Raw genomic sequence first — 27,656 nt, forward strand, 5'->3', positions numbered from 1 at the left:
GAGCATTAATGGTGACATTTTACCTAACATCCATCTTTTTCTTTGATAGAAATAGCTAGGTGCTTGTTCGTTTGACAGAAATGTCGCACCAGCGATTAGGGCAAAGCACACCAGCTTGTTAATTTGTTTAAATCAAGTAATTATTATATTAAACAGCTGAAAAGGAATTTGATTCTTTGACATTAATTAGCTCCACCATTGATTTAATTAGTCCTTTTTTAATGGTTTTATTGATTCAGAATAACTACTGACTCGTGGATTTGCAAGTTCATCTCTTTGAAATAATGTATCAGTTCAGTTAATTAAGAAGTAATGTCGTTTTGTAAATTTGAAAGTAAAAACTTATATATATATATATATATATATATATATATATATATATATATAATCAATCAATTATAATTTTTAGTTTATGCATATTTTCTAATATATTTATTTTTTAATCTTTTTTATTGAAATTATCTTATTTACAAGATTTATTTGTTTCTTTTTCCTCCTGTATTACTTGAATTACAACAATAATCTATAATGGTTTTAGTTTTTTTTTCTTGGATATTTCAATTTGCCCCTTTGACATTGCAATAATATTAGTTCGGGATTGTTATGTCTATCTTCGAAAGGGACCAAGAGGTGTCAAGGAAATATTTTATTACTTATTTTTGCAAAATAAATTTTAATTTTATTAGTTTATAGCAATTAAAGCTTTGGGGATCGAATTTGAGATATTGATAAATATTGAACCCTTTTAATTTTGTCCCATTTGGGATTGAGTTGTAGGACCAGGGCTAATATTTTTATCTTTTTTTTTTATTGTTGTTCTTCTTTTGTTTTTAATTTAATACTCCGGTTTTTTAAAAAAATTGACTTAATATTTTATTTTGGTTGCCTATATATATATAAAAGGATCTTGCAATGTGAAGGAAAAGGCTTGGTGCTCAGTTTGTCAAAATATAATTAATTTCTGTTGATTTAGAACAATTAGGGATTCAAGGACCATATTGGATTTTAAAACAAATATAAAGGACTGTAGTTAATGAGCAGTGTAAGTCTGGTTGGTGCGTGCAGTTCACACGCCAAAGAGTGAGGGAGGCCGCTTTGGCAGCGCGTGCGACCTTCTCAGGTAGCAAAACCCGGCCTTCCATGGTGACTTTAGATGTTGCGTGTTGCGTTCTTCCATATAGGCCAGTGTGTATAATCTTTACAACGACGGTTTTTCATCAAAGCCTTTTTATTTTTTCTTTCACTCTTTTCTCTTTCCTCTCTTTGAAATTCACTTTGGCCTATCAAAAATTCCAAATTATCCTCTCATTTTATTATTGTTTGAGATTTTATTATTATTTCTTTGATTGCTATATTTCTTTTATGGGTTATTTTGTAAAATTTATAAGTTTTTTGATCAATTTCACCCTTCATTAAAAAGATTGAGGGTTGAACTCTTATTTCACTACTAGAAAATTAGCAAATATAAACGGAAATATAGATGAAATTTTTCTATTCGTAGATTACAGTGAATTTTTTTAACTGGATATGCCCTCGTAGTATCCATCGGTAAACACCGACGGAAATATCCCCTTGGTGTATACCGAGGGCATTATGATAGGAAAAGAAAGAATGAAAAAAAAAATACAATGACATGTCATTTTTACAGACAGAATTATCGACGGATTTAAATCTATCGATTAAATTCGTTAAGAAATCCGTCTATAATATTTAATTTATGACCTAACGAGCAACCCTCCTCTTTCTCTCCCCTGTTTCTTCTTTTTCCTCCATTTTTCTCTATAACAAGCAACATCCCCCCATTCACCCTAACACTTGGTTTGTTAGCACTCTTGTTGAGGATTCCTCACTTCAAGTAATCAAAACTATCATTTTTTATTTGAACTCAATTTTAAAATGTTAGTTTTTTTTTCTTGTATATTTTGTAGTATATGTATTTTTTTTTACTTATTTTATAACTTTTTTCCATAGAAATTTGTTGTATGAATATATGATTTGTACATTATAGGATTTGTTTGAGATTTTATAAAATTGTATTTGTTTGTAAATTTATTTTGAATTTGTAACATAGGTGTTTTGTGATGAAATAAATAATGGATTATTTAACGAGTACGTTTTATATTTTGTCAATTTTATTGTTGAGTTGAAATTTTTTGATAAATATATAAAAATTTAAATTTATGTAGATAATTGATAATGAATTAGTTGTACTATTAAAATAGTTTGAAAAGTTTGAGTTAAACCAATGTTTGTAAATTTATTTCGTTTAAGTAATTAATTAATATGTGTTGTCAAAAATTAATATTTTTTCTATTTCATATAGTTGTACTATTATTTATTTCGTTTAAGTAATTAATTAATATGTTTGTAAATTTATTTCGTTTAAGTAAGTAATTAATTAGGATAGAAAAAATTAATATTTTTTCTATTTCATATTTCAACATTCGATTGTATTAGAATTAAGCTTCGTAATTTTTTCCGGTTTGTTTTTTATTAGGTTATCTTATTTGCATGATCCAGGTTGGGGATAGTTTGGTGGGCTTACCTGATTTGCTGGTTTTTTAGGATCCTTTTTTTATTTGAATTTTCTTTTGATTTCATCATTCTACATTGGATTTCATCATTTTTTTTCTTTATTTTTTATTGGCTTATCTCAGTATCATAATCTAAGTTGTAGATTTGACATACTCACTTTGGTCGGCTTGGTTATTTTTTTATTTCTTTTTTTTTTTAATTTTGCTATTTTGCATTGGATTAGCTAGAATATAAGCTTTATCTCCTTTTCATTTCAGTTGTTTTTGTTTAGGTTCTCATAAAAACTTTTTTTCGTTTAGATCAATCCAATATCCTGAGTTGATTGTTTTTGACTTCTTTAAAATACCCTTGCATTGACTAGATTTTCTTTTTTACTGACAAAAAAAAAATTTGTTCTGGCCCACGGAATAGCACATGAACATAAATCTAAGTTGCAAACTAAATTATCATATAGAATACATATCACCATTAATTTTGAAAAAAAAATATATATTGATGGATGGATACATTAGAGATAAACTATAGATTAAATTAATTAATTTTTGTTATAATATTTTTGTTGACAATAAAAATACTTTCTAAAAACTAATTTACACATCAATCAAAACTAAAATATATATTATATAAGGTATATAATACGTTTCCCAATTTGAAACCTCTATTAAAATTGTTTGACTTGATGCAAATATAGATTTTCCATGTTAAGAAATAACTAAAAAGACAGAACACACACTATGGCTCCTCCACCATTTCCTTCTCCAACCGTCGCTGAATAAATAAATAAATAAGTTGAAGAAAGTGAAATAATCATTAAAAATATGCCACGTTTTGATCCCAGAAACTAAAAAGATAAAAAGGATGGAAAAGAAGCTGCCCCATGAACACCATTTCAACCTTCAATAGCTTTAAACTTTCAACTCCAATGTCAGTTGCACATCACCGGCACTAACCATAATTATAATTGTTTAAGGTGCAAGAAGGATTTATATGGTTAAAAAAACCTGTATAACATCATAACTTTGGCTGGATTAGCATTTAGCAACCAAAGAGTTTCAGACTTTGCTCCAAATGGCAAACCTGCTTTCTCTCAGAACACCAATCAACTTAGCTTCAGGTGGCACAAGCACATCTAAAATTTCCAATTTCAATATATTTTCCCCTTTCAAAAGTTCAACAAAAACGTGTAAAAACCATTCTACGACCAGTTACAATAGAAGATTGTTAAGCTAAGATCCAACCAATGATGCACACAGGAGACATGGAAAGGAAAACTTTTTTTTATTATTATTATGTGTAACGGATAAGAAAAAGGAATAAAACAAACAAAAGCTAGGAGATTATCATGGCTCAGGCTGCATTTTCTCACATTCTTCTCGAATTGACTGGAAAAGAACAGTGGAGAGGTACCGCTCGCCGAAGCTTGGAAACACAACCTGAGAACATCACAATATGAAATCAGTTCACGTGTATGGAATTCAAGAAAAGAAAAACAACAGTAAGGTAGAAATGCACATTCTATGATTCATACTACTTTTAAGTGCTAACGGCAAAGGGGAATTGCATGTCTAGAAGTGGTTGACGACAGGCTCAGATTTTATAAGTGGTTGACGACAGGCTCAGATTTTATAATTTGTTAAGACTGATCTAAGCAAACTAGCTTTTCTAGTTGTTGATGTCAAAAAGTGAAGATAGTGGAAGCCAATTGCTTGTGTATAACTAACTAGTATGTTTTAGTGAAGTGGTCCAGGATCAATCCTTTTTTTTTCTAATTGGAAGGTAAACCTTTACGAGACCCCAACAAGTTGATGGCCAAAACAAGAATACTGGCCAAATCTATTAGCCCCCAGCAATTAATTTACATTGGATTAGCATCTTTAAAACATGGTCAAACCAGTATAGTGAATGAATGCATCCATCAAATACCAAGGTTAAACAAATCATCATAGAAATCATTCCAATTCATAAACTCATGCCTCCAAGGTTCCAAAGCATAAAAAGAAAAGGGAGTTCGTCTTCTGGCACAGGCAATGCATATAAAAGTACGACCCCCCTGTAGCTTAAATTTCACACACCAAAAACAGGGGAGGTCCATTTAGTAGGAGTAATCAAATATGACTAAAACAGTAGCTAGAATCACACCAATAAATGCATGTCACTACCTTGTCACTCTGGGTCCAATGTGACTCTGAAACTTCTATGCATGTCTCTTCATTATTCCCTCAACAAATCACTTGACAACAGCCATTAATTTCTTAGCATCACTCACATTTTGACCTTAATTTATCTAGAACTGTTTGTTTCTGTGCCAGTGGACACTACAATTGCATGAAATCCAGTGTAACAAGCAAAACTCTTAAGAATATTCCAGTCTCCAAAGCTTCCTAGTAGTACTTTCATGGCGCCTTTATTGGTGTAGATGGATTATATTGAATATGTAACTACAGGTTCCCACAAGTTACTTGGAATGTCTTCTTGTTTTCATAAATGTTGCTCAATATGCAATAACTCCTTTCGGAAAGAGACATGACATGTAAAAAAGTTCCATTACCATTTTTCCCTTTCATAGCAGGGCTTCCATCAAACCCCACATTCCAAATATTTCAGCCAATTTGTAAGGTAGGCTACTTTGAAGCATGAAAGGTGATTATTTTTCAAAGGTACAGGAAAAACAATACTAATTAAAACTTCAAATCCATTACAATCTATTTGAAAGGACTTACTGCAATCAGCTTCCCTGCATTCTCAGGTCTCTTTCCGACCTTAATTGCAGCAGCTGCAGCTGCTCCAGAAGATATGCCGACCTAGTAATAAAGCATTCATCAAATTGTGTATTAAAAAAAAACAAGCAATGAATATGAGAGAGAGAGGGAGAGAGTAGGATGGAGGTCATAGGGAAAAGGAGAGCTTAAACTAGAACAAAGTAGTGGTATATCATCACTACTAGAAAGAAAAAGGAGAAGCTGCAGCACACTGTGCTAGCACTTCTCATCATGAAGACTAGGTACATGATAACATCCCACATATTAGTTACCAGAGTCCGTCTTGGGATGGACTCATGCATCACTTGTGAAAACAGAAGACTTGGTTCATAATTCAGAAAAATAACAGAGAAGGAGCAGGATGTGGTAAGTGGCGAATTCATAAGCAAAGCATAATTAATGGCCAAGTATATTTGATAACAAAGAAAGCGATGTAGTTAATCATTTCATAAAATTAAGGTGAACAATGATTTAGTAGTCCATCAATTTTTCTTTTGTCTCACATATTAGCTTTAAAATTACTTTTAGGGCTTGCATGTGTGTGGATATACATGCAATGCAATTGGGGTTCAGAGGAAATTCTACTTTGCTTTTGTTTCAGATGGGTTAAAGTTAGATTGAAAGGACTAACCAATAAGCCTTCCTGGAGCGCCACTTGCTTTGCAGTTTCAACAGCTTCATCACTTGATATCTGCCAAATAACCAGCAGTGAGAATTAAGATGGGTAAATGCAATAACCAACTGTAAGTGCAAAAGGGATTTAAACAGCATTTTAAAACATACACTGATGCCTTCGAAAGAAACAAACTAGCAGTTCAGCTGCATAGGCATGGTGGGCATGGGTTTGGTCAACACTAAATATGCATGCAATCACTTATTGTCCTACGAACAAATAAACCGAAGTGCTATCAAAATTGTTAGCTTGATAGATATATCAAGCTCAGCAGGAACCACCAAGGGAATAAGCTTGTGCTCTAATCTAAGTTCATAAATAGGTCACATCTCTATAATTATACTGCAGGATGAAGAAACCAATCCTATTCAATTAAATATAACACACAAACATGGTTGTTCATTGATAAAAAATAAAAATAAAAAATGATTTTGTATGATGGGAAACTAAGATTTTGCAGCAGCAATACATGTCTAATGAATGAAGTTATTAATTATCAAGATTAAAAACACGATGCAGTTTCTCAAACAAGCAAAGCATCATCTATATATCACATATTTTTTTAAGTACAATACAAAACCATTTTTGTGGCCTCATTGCTTGAGTGCTGGGGTTGAGTGGTTCTTTGGCACACATGTATGTATCAAGATTTGAATTTAAGATTTTATATGCCTACCAACTCGCATCACAGTCCATAATGATACAACGTGATTTATCATAGTTCAGTAATCAATGTCCAAATGACTTGGGCAATCAATTAATTATATATAATGAGATTCAAACTGTGAGACAAAAGAATGATTAGATTTCAACCTCAATTACTTCATCAACCACATCTCGATCCAAATTCCTTGGTACAAAACCAGCTCCAATCCCTTGAATCTTGTGAGGACCTGCGTTTTTAATTAAATAATATACAGTACTTTAATTGTTAAAAACAGTAGAACCTATCACAATAAATTGGAAGTGAGTAGACTTTACTTACCAGGCTTTCCACCTGAGAGAATGTTGCTTTCTGAAGGTTCTATACCAATAACCTAATTTATTCAAATGTTAAATGGGAAACAACACGTAAAGCAGTACATATTACAAAATTCTTCTTGAACACAATTCTCTGCCAACCAGATGACCAAATTACAGCACATATGCTTGGAATTCACTCCATCTTACATGCTTTATGAAGTTTAAAATTTGGTTGGTCAACAAGCTGAAAAGGGTATCAACAGAAAATGGTGCTCACATATGGTTTGCCTTTTGTCCTTTTCTTTTATTTTTTGTTCAAGGAATGTCATTTGCAATGCTTAACAGGAAATACAAGTACCTTAATTTTGGGATTCTTCTCCTTGAGGAACCGACCAACTCCAGAAATGGTACCACCAGTTCCAATACCAGCAACAAAAATATCTACCTTGCCTCTTGTATCTTCCCAGATTTCTGGTCCAGTTGTTTCATAGTGTATCTGCAATAGAACATTCATTTAAATCCAAATTTTGGGTTTCTGGATCTATGTGCCTCCCCATTCTAATTCCACAAGTTCTCTCGAGGAAGGTGTCCACAGAATCAAGTCCATGGCCAAACAAAATGGAGTCTTTCAATAACTAGATAATTAGTGATAAGGTTCAATCATAAACTGCATAAGGTTCAATCATAAACTGCACAACTCCGAGAATCTAAGAAGAATTCTAATGTGAAAGATGTGTCCAACCAAGGAAAAAAAATCCTTCTTTCATGATTAGGGATCTTCCCCCCCCCCCCCCCCCCCCCCCCCCCCCCCCTGGGTTAGTGCAGACCAGATGAAACCATGCCCACATGATAGCAGCAAACAATAAAAACTGACTCAACAGGAATAAATCAGTGAATTTTAATAAAGATCCTCAGGAAGACAGATTATCAATGGACAAAACTCTTCAGTAACCTTAGGATTTGCAGGATTATCAAATTGTTGAAGCATGTAAGCGTTGGGTGTTCTTTTCACAATTTCTTCAGCTTTCTGAACTGCACCCTTCATGCCCTTTGCTGCATCAGTTAAAACAAGCTCAGCTCCAAACGCTTTAAAAAGAACTCTTCTCTCTAAACTCATTGATGCTGGCATGGTCAAGATGAGTTTATATCCTTTTGAAGCAGCTATAAATGCAAGGCCAATGCCTGTGTTTCCACTTGTAGGTTCCACAAGAACACTCTGAAAACAGAGAATAATTCCATCAGAATGATTAAAAGATCCATGCAAGAGCCACTATATTTTATAGAGTTACCGATCTACCATGCTTGGTCCATAATAATGATGCAATGAAATAATTCAAATGTGGCTTGTGCTTGTGCTTGTGCAAGAAACCACAATTATAAACATATGAACAAATATTTATTACAATTCAAAAGCGTCAAATTAACAAGTAGATGTTTCAGCACATCAATTGAACATAGAAAAATTAGAGAAAATGACTACAATTTGAAATGCACACATGGCTAGATAGAGTACATGACCAGTAATCGACACAGGTACCCGTCTTCAAAAGATGCCCACTTGCTTGTATAAATGTAAGTGCTATGCAAGGGAAGCATGCATTTTGATAAAGAGTATTGATCAAGTCTCATCCCAATGCAATAGGATAACCCAACCCTTTAATGATCCCACAACAGAGAGAGCACATGAAATTAAACAAAGATTTAACCATTGTTCTGTCTGGTCAAACTTTGCAACAAACCATTCATGCATATAAAATTTGTAAATAACCACTAGTTTGGATGCACCTTTCACTCAATCTTTTGCAAGATGTACCACATCTGAGCTAAGCAAACAAAATGGAAAGAGGCAAAAATCAATGCAGAGAACTCCACAGCGGATTGCAATTTCCAGATGCATGCACAGGTTTATTACCTTTCCAGGAGTTATAAGTCCTCTTTGCTCAGCATCAGCTATCATACTATGACCTATCCTGAAACCCAACATAAGAAACAATGACCAAATATGAGAAACGCTAATGAGGATACAGGCATAATTGCAGTCCTATACCAAGAGATCTGGGACAGAAGTCAAATATCAACATAAAGTGTGCAAATTCAGACTTCAATTAATAGAATCATTTGCTAATTGACTATGAACTGTGGATGTTTATACATATTTCAGGAATATTTCACCTGATTATGCTTGACATTTTAGTGTGGCTTCTACCTTTTCATCCAATCATTAAGCTTGCTAATTATGTTTATGCAAGATAAAAAATATTGCAAAATTTTGAGTTCTTAGACTTGCGATTTCACCATCCTCACCTGTCTTTGACACTGCAACATGGTTCCATGATCTCAAGCTTGGCAGCAATGTTTGCAACAGAACCCTTTACGATATTATTTAGGTAAACCATAGGAGTTTTCCCAATAAGCTGCATCACAAAGCAATTGACAAATACCAGTAAACTAAGAGCTTTTAGTTGGCCCGTATTCGCAAGCAGCAATGATAAGTTAGTTAAAAAAAAACAAAGTAATGAAAATTCATATGATGCTTGATAATTAAAAAATACGATATAAAAAGAACTAAAATAAGGAATTTATCGTAAGGAACAACCGAGTTCTTCTTAAAATCAAGAGAGTATAGACAAAGTCCAGAGGTCAACTCTAGTTGCGATACATGTGAAGCACAAAACAACATGAGAAAATTAAATTGAATAGCACATTTAACTGGAATGCAGGGAGAGAAAGCTGTTCTCCAATTCAAATTGAAATGATTACAGATTATAATCCCACGGGCCATACAGCAACAGCATTTCATTGAGCAAATCTCCATAATTAACCAAGCTCAACCTCAAATTCCAAACAAATAAAGCCAACCAAATTCCCCAATTCCCATAAACCATTGCAAAATACACTTGATTATGCCACTTACAGTAAAATCGTTTTTCATCGTTAAGTTCAATTCTCAAGGAAAAACACGAACCCAGATCAGAATTCTCTTAATTTACTCCAAAACCAATTTCAATAACCACTGACATCAAGAAAATCAACACTCTTTTAAATAAACTTAAAACAGAACCCACCTCACAGATCCCTTAAATTACTCTAAAAACCACTTGCATTTACCTCCACTAAGAATCAAACTAAAACCCATTCTAATAAACTACAAAATAAAAGTTGTAGACTTTAAAGAAAGCCCACTTTAGAAATCACATAAAAGAATCAACCAAGCCTTACCTGAGTAACATTCCCGGCAATGTTGAGACCTTCAATCTCAGTCTCTGGTTGCTTAACAGACACTGCCTTGCACACCACAGGAGAAGACGAAGAAGAAGCAGAGAAAGACACTGACTTTGGCTTCTGTTTGAGCTTCTTGTTTTGTGTCAGCAACCACAGTTGAGTTGCTGTTGGTGATGCTGTAGGGCCCACCAAGAGGAGAGACTCTGGTTTTAGGGATTTGTGGAATGGTGAGGTCAACGGATTCATCATTAGAGACGAGGAGGACGCCATTTTTTGGGTAAGGGAGGGAGAGAACAAGAAGTCTGGACTCTTTGCCTAACGATCTTTGTTGTGTTTTGACTTGCGTGTTGCTTATGATGCTGTTGTTGTCGATAGGATGTGTGAAGGTATTCTTTCACTCGGAATTGTGATAAGCTTTACGACCAAATTCATTTCTTTTTATGCATCGAAGCATTCTGTTATTTGATATTTTTTTCGGAAAATGACCAACGCCATTGTTATCGAAGTTATTAAATCAACCCGGCTCATTCATTACTCGATCCAAGTGATGAGTTATAAGTTCTAGAGGTTAATTTATTGTTTTAATTAAAAAAAAAAGTTAAAATGATGTTTTTTAAAAATAAATTTAAAAAAATCACAACTCTTATTCATTTTTTCTAAAACAAGCTAAATTTAAGTTTTGAATTGATCTATTAAACCAGACTAGGTTTAATAATAATTCACATTATAACAAGACAAAAATAACATTACCGCATTATACAAAGGAAAAAAGACAGAAGGAAGATTCATTATTAACTTTAGACACATATCATTCACTGAAAATAATATAATTATCACTTTGCCTTTCTCAAAAAAAAAATTAATGGATATAGTGTTGGGGTAATTCGGTCTTTTTTTCAAGACTTATCCATCATTATTAGATCAGATTGATCGAATGTAGAATTGGTTTTTTTTTAAATACAGTTAAATTTCTAAATTACTTTTAAAAGTAAAATTTTAAAACCTAGCATCTAAGATTTTCTATCTTTTTATTTTTTCAAGCACAATAAAATAATTCAATCACTTTTAAAAACAAAAATTTATAGCTTATCTTCAAGGGCTTATCTGTCCTTTCATTATAGTTTTTTTGTTATTATTAAGTTGAAACAAGACAATTCAGTCTTGTAATAAATATAAAATATTATTTAATTAAAAAGTTGTTATTGCATGGGAGACGACCACGGTCTTATAACCCTTCTGCTACATCGTTGGAATCTTCGTGCCATCTTCTTCTAGTGGAGGGGCACGTGGCAATAGTAGTGGGTTGTTTGTCACTGATAGTGTTTTCTTCTTCTTTTTTTTCGTCTTTCATCCTCTTGAAATTCAAGCTGGTCATTTAAAATTTCAAAGATGTCATTTTATTTTTTGACATTTCAACTTCGGTCCTTATTCTTTTTTTTTTATTTTTTTTATTGACCCGTTTGCAAAATTTTAATTTGTTTTCAATTTAATCATTCAATCTCAATTTGTGATATAGTATTTTTTTCAATTTGATCCTTAATCTTTTGTTTTTTTTTTGTTCTTTTGTTAAAATGATTTTTCTTTTCAATTTAATCTTTTAATCAAAATTCTATAATTGTCCTCTAATTTATTTCAGTTTCGATCCTTATTCTTTTAATTGTTATTTTTTGTTTTGGATCTTTTTGTCTAAATTTTTTTAAAAAATTTTATCCTTCAACATTTAATTGATTGAGAATTGGATTTCGTGGTTTTTTTCATATATAGTACTTTTAGTCTAATGACCTAGGTCATGGGTTTAAAAAGTTAACGTGACTTGACATTGATTTTTTTTACTTATTTTCTTTCTTATTTCATCATTTAACGTTAGTTTTTTTTAAGTGAGCATCCTGATTTTTTTTGTTTTTTTTATATCGAGTTATCATAATCTCATAATCACCACAAGGTTTGACAGATTAACTTAGGTTGGCTCAACCTATTACACGTTTTATAAATTTATTATACTAAATCGAGTTAACCCATAATTGATTGTTTTTTTAGTCAATTTTATAATTCCGTGTTTAATCCTATTCTTCTAGTTTTGACAAAAATGGTAAGTGGTCTCAAATTCCACGAAGGGGTGATAAATATTGACTTTGCTACCTGGAAACTTAACTCGAAAATATTGGGTATTAAGAAACTGTGAGTTTTATATGCATAATGGATGCCAAAAAAAAATGACATTATTATACAATTAAGGAGAAGAGTTTTTCAATTGGGGCAATAAGAATGAGCAAAATGCTCCACAATCAAGCCCCCATAATCGACCAATTAAGCCTAGGATCCTCTAAATTAGTGGGCAAATCTTTCTGGTTCATGTTTATGATATAGTAATTTGACTTAGAACTATTTTGATGAAAAGAAAGCAAATTAGTAATTACCAGAGAAATGAATAGGAAAATTTTCTCTTAACAAATAAAGAACAGGATTGTTACAAACATGAATTACACAACCAAAACTACAAAGAATAGGATCGGTACAGTACAAATCAAATCCACATAATTACTAGAACGTCTCTGAAATCGCGAGGGCCAAAGGCCAGTTTTTCACAACCTTCTTCTCAAACCTTCCCAATTCTATCAAAAGAACCATCGCCAGCACTATTCCCATTTCCTTCGACAAAAGCATAGTACCTCAACAAGAAAGCAAGAACCAAAACCACCCACTCAAGGCAAAAAATCAACAAACAAAGCCCACCAGCCAGCTTCAAGATTACAGCACCATCGTCTTCTCTCACATAAGACTTCAAGTAGCCCAAGAAATCACCGGTTTGAGTAAAGATAAGGACAGAAACTGATCCTTGAAATATTGCTGTTAGAGAAGTGCTGACCATGTGAGCTGCATACCATTTGTTGGACCCAGTTAAGGTCGCAGAGCAGCCCGATACAGCTGCGATGATGGTGACCACGTGGAGGAGAATGACAAAGAAGCCGCAGACGGAAGGGAATAGGCGGAGAGAAAGAGTGAGGAATATACTACTAGAGGCTGCACATAAGAGAATGTAGTTGCATATAACGAAGAATTTGTGGAGTGAGTGGTGGGATTCAGTCACTGGGCAAGATTTGTGATTGTTTATGAGACCCATTTGAGATTTTTGATGATCTGTTGTAACTGGGGACTGGGTTTTGAAGATTGAGATAATTTGTTGAAGGGGATATTGGGATATCTAAGCATATATATCATGCAGCAGGGAGATGGCCGTTGAAAGAGGGTTTGCCAACGGCTAGTTTTCCTTTTATGATCTGATTGGTCACCAGCAATGCTAGTGGGCTGACTAGTTGCAACGGCTACTTTTAACGTTGTGATATGATTTGAAGTTAATGCCAGTTAAGTTTATTGCGCTGAACTACTAACCCAATAGCAATATTTAAATGAAATTGCAAAAAAAAATAGCAATGCTGATAATTTTACAAAAAATATTCCCAAAGAATTTTACAATTTAGTTGGTTCTTTTCAGAGCTGTGCGGGTTACCATTCACACAACAATCTTGAAGCTCATATCCCAAGTACAAAGCTTGTTGTCTATCCATTAAGCAGACAAGAGCCATCTGGACTCCCTGCATACCTGTTATCATATCTTGGTCTTCAAGCGTCATGATTAATTCACCTTCGAGCAGGTAACATTCCTTACCATAGCTTGAAACATAATTGTCGTCTTTCTATGGAGCCAACAAATCAATTGTTGCGACGCATTGAACACAGAAATATCTAGTCCAAAAAGTAGTCATCTAATTCTTCCTAAGAAATGAACTGTAGAAGTCGCAGATTCAATAATATGAGGGTGTTTTTCCTTGTATATCAGTTATCTCGTAAAGTTTTGTATAATCTACACAAAACCCCCAACTCCCATCTTTCTTTTTCACAAAGCAAGACAGGAGGCTTGGTCTTACAATTAGAAACCGTTTCTCCAAAAATTCAATTTTTTTTTCATATACTAAAATTTAATATAATTGGTATGTTTTTAATTATTTTGATGTGTTGATATTAAAAATAATTTTTAAAAAATAAAAAAACATCATTGATATGTATTTCGACACAAAAAATTATTTAAAAAGTAACCACTACCACATTTTCAAGTATGTTACCACATTTTCAAGTGTGTTCTTAGCTACCCAGACACTGAAAACATATTTTTGGGTTTTTTTATTTTTCAAAAAGAAATTGAAAATCAACACAAAAATAGTTGAAAACAAGACAAAAATAGTTGAAAATTTGACGTACCAATATAACCGTGCTAGGACAATGAACATAGTCGGAAACTTGTTTCAAAATCAAAGAGTACAAGTTCAGTAACTTAATTTCGTATCTAACAAACATTCACCAGGCATATTGCTCGAACATACATTTTGAGCTAATTGATTCATTCGTACATACTTCAGTTGAAAAGATGGCCAACAAGCAAAAAAGAACTGCAAACATGTCAGCAGGATATGAGAAAGTTCAGTAAAATGTAACATAGTATCATTACAACCTGTTCAATCTTTCTGTTGGGTACTCACAAGCAGGCCCCGAAATATCCTCACTGTTACTAACAACTCATTTTAAGCAAACTGACAAAATAGTAATCAGATTTCCCCAAGATAAATCTGTTTGTCGCTGCTGCATGATCCAAAGATAGGTTCAGTAGGGTGGAAGACACACTCATTGACAGATTCATATATAAGCCATGCGATCTGCACTACCAGCAGTAACCATGCTTCCATCTGGTGACCAGCTATATTTTCACAAGTTCTTTTCAAAGTTGTTGTGCTGGTGCCCTTCAAAAATCTTCACACAACGATTTTGTGGTGCAAAGGGGCGCATATCCCAAATGCAGAGCTTGTTGTCCATGCCATTCATAAGCAGATATGAGCCATCAGGACTCAACTGCATACCTGTAATCATATCCTGATGGCCCTCAAGTGTCATGGTCACTTCACCCTTGCGGATGTCCCTTACCTTAATATCATTGTCTATAACACCTGTGAATATCTTATCTGATATATCAGGGAAACTGGCAGCTGTGATTTGGTATTTATCTGGAAATGTTTGGATGGCACCCTTTGGGCGCCCAAAGTTTTGCAGTTCCATAATCAGATCCACTTACAACAAGTGGAGCCCCCCTGCGGAAAGGCAGCATAGCATGAATTCACAAAAGAGGAGTGTTCTGCCAATTTCTTTATCTGTTTTCCAGCCTCGACATCCCACCCTGACAATTTTGTCAGGACTGGCTGATATTATCTGGGACCCATCAGTAGTCCAGTGAAGATCCAGAACTGCATTCTTGTGCCCTCTCATAACCATGAAGTTTTTGCATTCCCCATGAATGTACCATAGAAAAATTTCCTTGTCATGAGATCCTGATGCAATGACATTTCCATCTGGATTGAACTTCATAGCACATACGCACTCTAGTGACCAGTGAGTAGCATGATAGGTGATTCCAAGCTAGATTTATGCTGTTTTCCATTTTTTCCAGGTCCTTGTGGCCCTGCATATAGAACAGTAGACCACTCCATTGGCCTTGGGCCAGAGACGGACAAAGCACTTTCACCCTCTCTAGGAACAACTTGCATCTTGACTTCTGTTATCTCAAAGGACTAAAATCCTGAATTGGAATACAAAATTAAAGTTATTATCCATGCCAAAGAAAATAAGCAATATGGAATAGGAGAAACTTCTAATTGAAATCACAAACCAGGCAGGCCTAAGGACTAGATTTATGGCACTGTTAGCTAAGATTTACGAATATTTCAGAACTTGAAAAAATCCTCTTTTCTTTCTTCTTTCAAAAATGGTGATAAAAGCTAAGAAAGTACAACAAAAAGCGTACCACATCAAACACAAGCTAACCATTCTCCTACTGAAGTGGGACTACAGGCAAAATCACATGTCAGCATATGATAAAAGAACCAAGGCAGTGAAAAAAATATATATGACTCCCAGGGGGAGGCCAGAGCCTTGAAGCATATTACATGCAGACCTAATGAAATGGAGCTAAGAACCAAAATTGAAATTGCAAAATGGGTATGAATCTCACACAAAGATAACATGATTCGAACTAAAACCCCCTTCTAACACCTAAATACAAAGCATTGTACTGTACAAAGTTTCAACAAGCATAGTAGCATAAATATTTCCAATATACAACTGTCCGAATCATAAATGTTGAAGCAGATAATGCTCAAAGCAACACAACCAAAACTCACAGCTTGCCAGTGAACAGCAAGAATCACCCATCTCATCAACCAAGAGAAAAGAGAAGATCAGTGCTATACATTAATAACAACTGATAGAAACCATATTTAACCCATCGAAAGACTATGACTAGGCTCTTCCATATTTCTTTTTGCATGCTGTTTTGAATATCTGTTTGCAACTGCAAACTAGGTAGGGCAAAAGACTAAGGAGTTGTGTAAATTTCAGAAGTTGAAAAAATCCCATGAGTGCAATGAAAGACATAACAGTTGTATCAAATGAAATTCAACTAGTGACAAGGTCACATGTTGGCACAAGACAGAACGAGCTAGAGAAAAATAGAGCTGGTCAAAGCTTCAGAGACATGTAACATGTAATTTGTGGCAATGGAAATGAATCACACAAGAAGCAAAAATAATGAGATGCACACTACGGATCAACTTGAATACCCAAATAGAGACTCCAACAGCAAACTAAATCAGTGTTATTCTTCAGAAACATGAATTTATTTCTAAAACAAAGCAGGCGAAAAGCAGCAACACAGTGGAAGCTCACTGCTTAGCACCATTGACCAGAAAGAACAACGGCTCTAAGGAGATTTTGGGATAAAAACTAATAGCAACATTTTCTTGAAACATAATCAATCCATCACCTTTCCATATTTCTCTCTTGTCTTCAACAACACTACAAGCAATGCTTAAAGGAAACAAACATCACTTCCAGACTACATATTCTCATATTCAACAACTAAATAACTATAAGAAATTATAAGAGAAAAACACCAGTAAAATGACAGTAAAAATGCATGCAATATTTCTAGGGTTAATATTTTTGGGTTTTCTTAAACTAAAAGAGGACTAAAATTAAGTTAGCTCAAATCCCATAAAGTCAATCTCAATGGTAATCAAAGAATGTGATTTGATTCGAGACATAGCAAAAAATTAGTTAATGTCTAGGGTTTTTTTGCAGGTTTAGCTGAAATAGAGAGGCCTTAAGAGAGAAAGCACCTGGTGATGCAATGTGATGATGGTGAGAGTCTCCTCTCTGCTTAAACCCTGGCCTGCTGGATTGAATTTGAAGGATGTTCTGATCTCTGATACTTTTAAGCGAAACGAAACGTGGATCTCCTCTCTTCTATCTGTTTAATCGAAGAGCCCGTTTTTCTTGGCTGTTTGGCCCAGCCCAGGCTTCGGTATTTGGGCCACAAATAAGACGTGAGCCCAAGAAAGGAATAACGGAGTGAGTGATGTGTGTGTTTCCATAGATGCATGCTCGGAAAAAAAATAAAAAAATATATAATAATTTGATAAATTAAATAATTTAGTAGTAAAATTAATGTAGAAAATATTTTGGATGCAAAATCAATAGTACTCTAATAATCTAATAATCTGATGATATATTTTTTTTATTATTATCATCATTATTATTATTATTATTATCTTCTACGTAATAGTTATTATTTATTATGATGAAATAACTATTTTATATTTCATACAAAATATATTTTTCTCATCATGAATCTTTTAACGGTTTTTCCTCACCTCCGTTGCCTTCTCTAGCATCTATCAGTGTTGCCAAGCTCAACTGGTTGCATCACGAACCCCCTCCAATTGTTTCTCTTCCTACGTTATTTTTTCTCTCATCAACACCCATTCCAACCGGGCGTGGATCTACGCTCAATGGATCATGGATTTTTATGTAAGAACCCAATTTTATTAGGTTTTTTATCAAGATTCTAGAATTTTAAATATAATTATCTGTATTGTAAGTATTATTATTTATATTATATTTGTTTATGATATTTTTTATAAAAATAAAGAGTGATCCCGCGGCGTAGTATTATTAAAAATATTCAACAATTCTACGTATTAATATAAAAAAATATTATAATTTGTGTTGTAAATATTATTATTTTTCTTATAATATAAAGTATTTATATAAAAAAATATTATTATTTGTGTGATATTATTTTTCTTATAATTCAATGTATTCATATCAAAGATATTATTATTTGTGTTATAAATATTCTTGAAATTAAAAATAGTATTATTTGTGTTATGAATATTATTATTTTTACTATAATTATAAGTATTGATATTAAAAATATTATCTTTTGTGTTATAAATATTATTATTTTAAAAAAATAATCACTAAATTATAAAAAATTATTAATAATATTAATAAACAACCATAGATTTGATTTGAAGGGTAAAATAAATAATAATAATAATAATAATTATTATTATTATTATTATTATTATTATTATTATTAAAAACTGTTATTACTATCAGAAAAAAACCACATGGGGATACGTTGTGTTTGAGCTACCTGCTTGTGTGCTGGGCAGACCCCAGTGCACATGTGTCGCTTGGACTGCGTCAAGACCTAACTATTATGAGCCTAGCAGACTGCAGAACCTAAAATAGCCTTGGATTATTGGTCATAACCCAAAATAGATTTAGATCCTACCAGGATAGGATCTAAATAACATTGGATCCTGCAATATATAGGATCCAAATTTTTTTATAAAAATAAAAAGTGAGTCTAGAGGTAACACGGGTTAGTATACCCTACATGACACTAGATGAGATAAGGATGTTATTATTTTGTTAATTTTCTACCAAAAATAAATTATTTAGTCAAGTCAGTCCAATCAACACCAGACACCTAATTATCTATCTTGTTAATTCAAACCATACAGGACAATAGCTGAATTTTGTTGACATGAAATTGCCATAAGATAACGACGACGACGAGAGCCAGTGGTCATCATACTGTAAGGGGAAAAATACTCAAAGAATAATCAAAGTCTAGTTCTTCCACTCACTTTCGAAGAACAAATTTCCACGCATTGATTATTCTAATACCTTCCGAGTACAGAGCTAATCAACCTCTTGATTATAATATTACAAGCATTAAACTCCATTAAATTAGAGAGTTTAAAAAGAATCATTAGTGGGAAATTGGAGTTTAAATAATTCATCCAGTTTAAAGATTTGATTATAATAATTAATCTCAACATAGATTAAATAAAACCTCTCGAAATTATAGTTTACCTCGGTCGGACCTTGTATATTAATTCAATAATTTATTGGTCTCAAGCCTGACTTTGCTTTTTTTGAATATTTTTAATCAAAATAATATTATTTTATTAAAAAAACAAAACAAAACTTGAATGATGTCATTTCAATTTCATTTTAAAGTTTTTTTTTTAAAAAATAAAACTTAATTTAACCAACCCAATTACCTACTAGTCAATCTACTTGGTGGTAACTAAAATCTCAAGCCATCTTAGCATTAAAAAAAACTAAAAAGGATGGTGAAATTATTGTAGTAAAAACAATTATAGCCCAAGACTCATGTGTATTATGAATTATAATAGTGAATTTATAGTGTTTTTGTTCTTCAATTTCATCATTTTTCATGTGTGGTTGATTTAAAATTAAATTTTATGATTGACTTCTATTTGCTTTGCATTATGTTCTTGTGTGGTGGGGGGAAATTTTGGTGCTCGATTTAAAAAAAATAAAATCAATTTTATTAATTTAAAATAATTAAAGTTTTATAGAAGAATTCAAAACTTGTCAATTCAATGACTAAGTTTAACGAAAAGAAAAAAAAGTTATTGGCACATATATAGGAGGGGCCACCACACTTTAATGATAAATGTAGCAACCTTCAATATCCAATTTTACCCTCCATTAGTGTCATCTAACTCACCTCGTCATGGATTACCTCCATGTATGGCTCGTACCAACGATAACTCTTTAATTTAGCTATAATGGGTCATTATTCTTTTTTTTCTTTTTCTTTATTTTATTGCCTTGATTTTCATGCCTAGCACTCTTTAAAAATACTAAAAAGGGTTTATCAAGCTCGGTGTCAAATTTATCTATTGATTGTTATTTTTATAATTTTATTATTTAATATTTAATTTATAAAGAATTAAGCTTTTTAATTTTTTTTATTTACCTTATAATGAATTTTGCAAATTAGCTAAAGTTGGCCAAGATAAATGTAGTTTGTCATTATTTTAATATATATATATTTTTTAAAAATATTTATTATGTTATTATTTTAATATTTTTTAAAAAATAAATAAAATTTTAAAATCATAATTTTTTTTCTTTTAGAAAGCATATAAGCAACACGTTTACTTTTTATTTATGTCTAGAAGGAAAGAAAAAACTCTGTCCCGCACGGGCCACAAATCCATGCTCGAAATATCACCGAGTTGCGGTCCTAGAATGAAAAGAAGGAAAGAAAAAAAGACTTACTGAAAGAATGGTTAATCATTAATCAAACACAAAAAAAAAGAAAACATTTCAATAAAAAAACCTACCATGTCCCTCGACTCCGAAGACTCACCGTCTCCTTCTTTCGACAGGGACTGGTTCTTCCCTTCACCTTCTTTCATCCACGAGTCACCTCCTAAATCTCCAAAATCCCACCGCAGATTCTCCACTACTCCCAAGCATTCTCCTGATTCCATCCTCTCTAAATCGCAGTCTTTTCGACCATCCTCCTCTATTCCCCCCCCAACCACTTCTAAATACGGCATACTTCGCCGGCGCGTGGAATTCCCTCGACCACTAATTAAACCTTCAAAACAAGAACAACATCATTCCTTTTTGGACCGGAAACCCGTTGTTCCCAGTGAGAAGAAGCAGTCTACTGAGAAGGTTTCTTCCGGGCCATCGGTTCATCGGGTCAGATTCAGATGGGATTTGACCATCACAGTAGCTGTAAGTGTTTATACAGTACCCTTTTTGTTGGTTTGGTTTGGGGAAAGTAATAAAGAAATGTTTTTTGAAGTGGCTTTCTTTCGGGCTGTTGCAGATTGTTATTACTGCTTTGGCTTCGTCGGTACACAAGAATTTTACCTTACATAACCAAGTAATTGATTTGCAGGTGAGTCGTTCTCTTTAAGTTTTGATTTTCATTATCAAGATTAGTGCTTTTAAGTCTTCTATGGTTATATTGATTATTTGGAGTCCTTGTTAGTGACTTTGACCTTAATGCAGGATTTTGTTGTTATTTAACTGGGATTCTTTGTATTTTTTATTGCAGGATCAAATATTGAAACTAAATGTTACATTGCGAGCGTGTAATTCATTATCCAATGTAGATGCTTCTGATTCAGTAATGCAGGAGATTGATGATTATGATTATGGTGGTGATAATGGGTTAAAGATTTTGGCTTTGATTGTTTCACTTACGCTATTGTCTATTCCAGTTCTTGCTTTCAAGTACATTGATTTTGTATCAACATCGAGATCGTCGGGTAATATCTGGGAAGCGGTGCTATTGAATAAGCAGCTTGCCTATCGGGTGGATGTTTTCTTATCGGTTCGTCCATATGCGAAGCCTTTGGCGTTGCTAGTTGCGACACTGCTGGTTATTTGTCTTGGTGGCTTGGCAATGTTTGGTGTGACAAATGATAGTTTAGCGGATTGTCTTTGGTTGTCTTGGACATTTGTAGCTGATTCGGGCAATCATGCTAATTCAGAGGGGATTGGTCCAAGGCTTGTTTCTGTTTCTATTAGCTTTGGTGGGATGCTTATTTTTGCTATGATGCTTGGGCTTGTGTCTGACGCTATTTCTGAGAAGTTCGATTCGTTAAGGAAAGGAAGAAGCAAAGTGGTTGAGCAAAACCATACTCTAATTCTTGGGTGGAGTGATAAATTAGTAAGATTCTGATTCCACATCTTGTTAGTGTGAAGCTTGTTTGCTCTATACATTTGCTGGCAATGTTATATGACGTTTAGTTGTGAATAGTGTAGACAGCTCATCTCAAAGACCTTTAAATAAACTGGGAACAGTTATTTCCTTCCTAATATAAAAATCTCTGAAGAAATTCATAAAAGCACATGGATAACACAAAATAAATATATTTAGGTGTTTGCAGAATATTTTGCAAATTTTTCCTCAGTCACCAATCATTTTGTTCTGAAACCAGGGATCGCTGCTGAATCAGCTTGCTATAGCCAATGAGAGTTTGGGGGGAGGAATTGTTGTGGTGATGGCTGAACGAGACAAAGAAGAGATGGAAATGGATATTGCTAAAATGGAGTTCGACTTCAAAGGAACATTTGTCATATGCAGAAGCGGGAGCCCTTTAATTCTGGCTGACCTGAAAAAGGTATGTGTACATTCTATGATATTGCTTACAAGTTGTAGCATATATCTTCTCTGTTGAAAGCTGTGGTTGCTGGACAGATTCAATCTTCTTCAGTCGTACAATCAATAAGTGATTCATTAATGCTAAATGGCCTGATTAGTTATCCTATCAAAAATTTATGTTTGTCTAATTTAGTTTCAGGGCACGTACCTAATTTTGCTAAAGCACGCCAGTTCCCAAGAATTATATGATTAACTGTTTCTTAAAGCAGCTTAATGCACAATATTGCATTGTATTCTTGAAGATTGCAAATACATTTCTTGTCATGGTTTCTTCAGTGAATATTATTTACTCTTCAAGTCCACGTTGAACTTCCTCTCTCTTCTTCTTCTAAACCTGATGATGGGAGTATCTACTTTGTCATGAAAGGTGAAACCATTATTTTCTCTGTTACTTTTCTTGGTTTAGTAATGCCTTAAGTTTTCAGGTATCTGTCTCCAAGGCCCGTGCAATAATTGTCCTTGCTGAAGATGGAAATGCTGACCAGGTCTGCTACTTGAGTGAAGAAGTGATGTGCTTCATATCTGATATCCGATAAGCATTGATAACCATTAACTCGTTTATGGTTTTTTACAGAGTGATGCTCGTGCATTGAGAACCGTCTTAAGTCTTATAGGAGTGAAAGAAGGGCTGAAAGGGCACATTGTCGTGGAGCTAAGTGATCTTGACAATGAGGTTCTTTTGAAACTTGTTGGTGGAGATCTTGTTGAAACTGTTGTAGCTCATGATGTTATTGGCCGCTTGATGATTCAATGTGCTCGGCAGCCAGGACTTGCACAGGTTAATTGCTGCACTCTTAATACTCTAGTCACATTCTTTGACATCAGTGTGAGCATTATTTACCTTACTGATTTTTTCACTTTGATTTTTACTTCCATTATTATGCTGTAAACTACTTCCCTGCTCGTTTTTTGCATGTGATAAATATGGATGGCTTATGACAGATCTGGGAAGACATACTCGGGTTTGAAAATTGTGAGTTTTATATCAAAAGATGGCCACAGTTGCACGGCATGCAATTTGAGGACATACTAATCAGTTTTCCTGATGCTATACCTTGTGGGATCAAGGTTGCTTCCTTTGGGGGTAAAATTATCCTGAATCCTGAAGACTCATATGTTCTACAAGAAGGTGATGAAGTCCTTGTCATAGCAGAAGATGACGATAGCTATGCTCCAGCAGCATTACCTACGGTGCTTTCATTTTCACTCAGAAATAAAGATTTCTTATAGATTTCTCGCATTCTTTCCCCAAGCTTCCCTGTCTTTGTTCTGTCATCCTATGTGGTATGTGCATAATAAGAGACGGGACTTGTGCCTTACCCAGTTAGCAAAAGAAAGTCGTCTTAGCTTGCATGAGCCAGGATGCTTTTATATCAGAGATAAAATTACAAAATGAAAATGGAAAGAAAAGGCCATAGTAAATGCAGCAGATATCTGCATAGAGGAAAATAAGGTCAGTCCTACCTATAGATACCCGAGCATACCCATAAATAAATAGGTTCACTTTAGTTAGTTTTAGCATTTTATTGGCCTTTAGGTAATTATGTTGTTGCACATATATGCATGAACTCTTTAGCGTTGTACATGTTGCATTGTGGTTGGGATACTATCGCTTTGCATCTGATGTGTCTACCATAGACCCTTTGAGGATGGTTCTTTTCACTAAATAATAGATCGGTGTAATTTAGTGAAGGATATCTTGTGTGCTTTTGATATGATGTAAAGAAATCAGTAAAATTGAAAAGGAAACAAAACGAAAACTAAAACAGCAGATCATGGTCAGGTTGGTTGTTCTATATAAAGAACCAGTTCAGATGTGTACGCTAGAATGGTTCCTTCGGTGGAAATTAGGTAAGTGGGTAGACCATAATAAAAAAACTTACATAATACAATCAATTTCATCATCAGGTCAAAGAAGCATCATTCATGCACATTGCCCAACCTGCAAGAATGCCACAGAAGATTCTACTTTGTGGATGGAGGAGGGACATTGATGATATGATTGTGGTAAGTTCATTTGTGAAGCCCCTAATCTTTTCTTTTCTTTGCCTGGATGCTGCAGGTATGGAGAGGAAGTCTACCCAAAGACTCTATTGTTCCAAAGCCTGCAGAAAGGATACTGTTTTGTGGTTGGAGACGAGACATGGAAGATATGATTATGGTAATGTTATAAGGATTCTGAAATCATAACTTCTCCATTGCGGCAAAGTGGTGGTAGACATTTCAGAATACTTCTGTCATTACTGAATTTTCAGTTGTAGTTGCAACAAATGTTTCTTCACTGGAACTATTCTTTCTACATTTAATATTTTTTGCTACAATTTGGAGTGCTCTTTTTTCTCTCTTAAACTTTTTCATTTTCTAAAAACAATATTAATGTTAGGTTTACTCATCATTGCAAGTTTAGGTGTTGGATGCATTTTTAGCACAAGGTTCAGAGCTCTGGATGTTCAATGATGTTCCTGAAAAAGAGAGGGAAAGGAAGCTTATTGATGGTGGCCTGGACTTGAGTAGGTTGGAAAATATACAACTGGTTAATCGAGAGGGAAATACAGTCATAAGACGTCATTTAGAAAGCCTTCCTTTGCAATCTTTTGATTCGGTAAGTAGAATAATGCTTAATATCATTGGGTTTTGGATGTAATTATATGATGACCAGGATTATATTTTTTGAAGTATTGTTATTCTTTGTTAAAAAGATTTTGATGAAGTATTTGGTTTGTTTAGATTTTAATTTTGGCTGACGAGTCAGTTGAAGATTCAGCCATGCAAGCAGACTCCAGATCTCTTGCCACATTACTATTGATTCGTGATATTCAGGTACTTCATCTAACTAAAGTTCTGGTGGATAGGCTATGACACGGACATGTATCATCTATGACAGTTGGTTTATGCCACACAGAAACTGCAATTTAAAAATTGTGAAACTGAGTCAATGATTTGGGAGGGGGTAGGGTGGCTAGAGTCTTTTCCATTCGACATGGGCTTATCACCTTTCATCCCTTTTTGAACAATTATTGTTGCATTCCATCCTCCAAGATGCCCTGTGATCTTACGAACAGCGGGGTTTTTGCCTTCATTTCTGAAGAGTATGTGGTCAGCTCTTCATCAAATCAAGGAAAAGCCAGAAATTTTTTTGTTTCTTCTCTCCAGAACCCAAGAAAAGATAGTTGTACAGAATCCTGGTGTTGACTAATATGCTGACATTGGAGATCACTTGTGAGATTTAGCGCTCTTTGATCTTTGTAATCATTCGTTCTTATTCTCATGATCCATGCAGTCGAAGCGTCTCCCAATGTCAAACCAGGTTCATGGAGGAAGCTTCTCACAAGACACATGGATTGGGGAGATGCAGCAGGCTTCAGATAAATCAGTAATAATAAGTGAAATTCTGGACCCAAGAACTAAAAATTTACTGTCCATGTCAAAGATCAGCGATTATGTTCTATCAAATGAGCTTGTCAGCATGGCGTTGGCCATGGTTGCAGAGGATCAACAAATAAATGATGTATTAAAAGAGCTCTTCGCAGAGGAGGTATTCTTTTGTTTCTCTTCTGTTAAATTCTGAGATCTGATTACATTCTATGGCAAACCCAAATTTCGAAGGGCAAAATGACTTACAAAATTGCAATAGAAAATCCCAACAGGTGCATAATCTATTTGTTTAATTCAAATGCACTCAAGGTTAAAAAAAACATAATAATTGAGATCCTGCAATCTTGCTCAATTCAATGAAAATTTGGGAAATTCTTTGTAGGAGATGGTTTGACAGATGTATCACTTGACAGTTTTTACAGGATTGCTATAGTTTTTTGGCCAACTCTTGCAAGTGGGGAGAAATTGAAACACCTTTTAGCAATATTCAACCCTTTTTTCCCTCACTAGTAGCAGCTTGCACCCTGTGTGTTGTATGCTAGTTCTAGAAAGCTTTTCCTCTTTGTCATGCTCTCCATAATTCGATCAGGATCTGAATCAGCTTGCATCCTGTGTACTGTCTTCATGATTCTGTTGGATTTTCTTAATGCATTCTGTGGCTTCAATCGGCTTAAGACAGCTAAACTACAGGATTCATTTTTTATAATTAAACACAGTGGGTGACCATCAGTCTCTTTCCCTAGTGCATTCAGTTGGTCACTCCGTTGAATCATACTTTAGCCACTTAATATGTTGTGCCACAACAGCAAAGGTTTTGCTAGTGGACTCTGTCTTTATTGCTTAGAGCCTTAGGCAATCCACCACAACCGATCAGCATCATTCCTGGTTGTGCTGGTAAACTTGTTGCTATTGATGATGTTGAAATTTATGATCCTCTGATCATTTTTGCTCATCATTCATGAAACATTTTGTGTTCATCAGGGAAATGAGCTACAAATAAGGCAAGCGGATCTTTACCTTTTTGAAGGCGAGGAATTGAGTTTCTATGAAGTACTCATTCGAGCCAGACAGAGAAGAGAGATTGTCATTGGATACCGTGTATCTAATGCTGAAAGAGCTGTTATCAATCCACCCGCCAAAAGTGAGAGAAGGAGGTGGTCACTAAAAGATGTTTTTGTGGTTATTGCACAGAAGGAATGGGAATGAGACATTTTTGTTTTCACACACCCTGAACAGGATATATTCTTTGAAAAAAATCAGATGGGCACCTAGAAAACAGCAACAGCAAGTGTTCTGCAGTTTCTGCTGAGTCTGGCAAAAGAAGAAGAAAAAAATACCGCAGATGTACATATGTGCAACGGGAGAAAGTACATTCACATCTAGAATATTTCTTGTACAAAAGTTCAACCTCAGAAGTTTTGGATTTTTGGCAAGGATAGAGTTCCCGGTCAATTGGTAAAGTCGATTGCCAACTACTGTGAAAATTCTAGTAGATTTTTTCCCACAATTTGCTTATACTGCGATGAGGCAGCAAGCAATTAAACAACTCATTGTTCTGAATTAACATGCTAGAGAGCCTAAGAGCTTTATGTAAAATGTTTATAGTTGCGAACAGAATCATGTACTTGTATTACAAACAACATATTTGGTTACGAAAGAGTTGTTCTGTTTCCCAGGACGTGATTGTAGATGTTTTGTCTCCTGGTTTCTTTTTTCTCTCAGTCCTCAGTCC

The 27,656-nt window shown here is 34.1% G+C and overlaps 3 protein-coding genes and 1 pseudogene across 6 annotated transcripts; 1 reads left to right on the forward strand and 3 right to left on the reverse strand.

The window, feature by feature from the left end:
- Nucleotides 1–3,663: 3,663 nt before the first annotated feature.
- Nucleotides 3,664–10,628, reverse strand: LOC18104598 (cysteine synthase, chloroplastic/chromoplastic). Its single transcript, XM_006376387.3, has 10 exons — nucleotides 10,150–10,628; nucleotides 9,235–9,344; nucleotides 8,843–8,900; nucleotides 7,883–8,146; nucleotides 7,289–7,426; nucleotides 6,953–7,004; nucleotides 6,781–6,860; nucleotides 5,926–5,985; nucleotides 5,256–5,336; nucleotides 3,664–3,968 (listed from the first exon to the last, which is right to left on the reverse strand). The coding sequence occupies exons 1-10, from the start codon at nucleotides 10,420–10,422 to the stop codon at nucleotides 3,876–3,878; spliced, it is 1,209 nt and encodes a 402-aa protein (XP_006376449.1). The 5' UTR covers nucleotides 10,423–10,628; the 3' UTR covers nucleotides 3,664–3,875.
- A 1,949-nt stretch (nucleotides 10,629–12,577) lies between these two features.
- On the reverse strand, nucleotides 12,578–13,345 carry LOC18104599 (uncharacterized). Its single transcript, XM_006376388.3, has one exon. The coding sequence runs from the start codon at nucleotides 13,271–13,273 to the stop codon at nucleotides 12,749–12,751; it is 525 nt and encodes a 174-aa protein (XP_006376450.1). The 5' UTR covers nucleotides 13,274–13,345; the 3' UTR covers nucleotides 12,578–12,748.
- Nucleotides 13,346–14,495: 1,150 nt separating this feature from the next.
- On the reverse strand, nucleotides 14,496–17,463 carry LOC18104600 (uncharacterized; annotated as a pseudogene).
- A 3,180-nt stretch (nucleotides 17,464–20,643) lies between these two features.
- Nucleotides 20,644–27,614, forward strand: LOC18104601 (ion channel CASTOR). 4 transcript variants are annotated; one of them, XM_024583199.2, is made up of 12 exons: nucleotides 20,644–21,111; nucleotides 21,206–21,277; nucleotides 21,437–22,054; nucleotides 22,326–22,508; nucleotides 22,975–23,034; nucleotides 23,124–23,375; nucleotides 23,492–23,740; nucleotides 24,458–24,556; nucleotides 24,957–25,151; nucleotides 25,277–25,369; nucleotides 25,830–26,084; nucleotides 26,906–27,614. In XM_024583199.2, exons 1-12 carry the CDS (start codon nucleotides 20,710–20,712, stop codon nucleotides 27,128–27,130), a joined length of 2,703 nt encoding a protein of 900 aa, XP_024438967.1. In that variant the 5' UTR covers nucleotides 20,644–20,709; the 3' UTR covers nucleotides 27,131–27,614. The 4 variants fall into 4 exon arrangements, with proteins under 4 accessions (XP_024438967.1, XP_024438966.1, XP_024438968.1 ...); XM_024583198.2 differs by lacking the exon at nucleotides 24,458–24,556 and adding an exon at nucleotides 24,612–24,710 and having other exon boundaries at nucleotides 20,645–21,111; XM_024583200.2 differs by having other exon boundaries at nucleotides 20,645–21,111; nucleotides 23,124–23,327.
- Nucleotides 27,615–27,656: the final 42 nt, after the last annotated feature.

This window comes from Populus trichocarpa, chromosome 13, assembly GCF_000002775.5.
Source record: "Populus trichocarpa isolate Nisqually-1 chromosome 13, P.trichocarpa_v4.1, whole genome shotgun sequence".
Classification (NCBI taxonomy): Eukaryota; Viridiplantae; Streptophyta; class Magnoliopsida; order Malpighiales; family Salicaceae; genus Populus; species Populus trichocarpa.

What these genes read in the sequence shown, in the direction of transcription:
- LOC18104598 (XM_006376387.3), bottom strand. Translation starts at nt 10,422, where the DNA reads ATGGCGTCCTCCTCGTCTCTAATGATGAATCCGTTGACCTCACCATTC. An exon ending in ATAATCCTGCAAATCCTAAG is followed by an intron (nt 7,427 to 7,882) that starts GTTACTGAAGAG and finishes GTTCTATTGCAG; the next exon opens with ATACACTATGAAACAACTGG. An exon ending in ATGCAGGGAAGCTGATTGCA is followed by an intron (nt 3,969 to 5,255) that starts GTAAGTCCTTTC and finishes TGATGTTCTCAG; the next exon opens with GTTGTGTTTCCAAGCTTCGG.
- LOC18104599 (XM_006376388.3), bottom strand. Translation starts at nt 13,273, where the DNA reads ATGGGTCTCATAAACAATCACAAATCTTGCCCAGTGACTGAATCCCAC.
- LOC18104601 (XM_024583199.2), top strand. Translation starts at nt 20,710, where the DNA reads ATGTCCCTCGACTCCGAAGACTCACCGTCTCCTTCTTTCGACAGGGAC. An exon ending in ATTTGACCATCACAGTAGCT is followed by an intron (nt 21,112 to 21,205) that starts GTAAGTGTTTAT and finishes GGGCTGTTGCAG; the next exon opens with ATTGTTATTACTGCTTTGGC. An exon ending in TATTGATTCGTGATATTCAG is followed by an intron (nt 25,370 to 25,829) that starts GTACTTCATCTA and finishes TGATCCATGCAG; the next exon opens with TCGAAGCGTCTCCCAATGTC.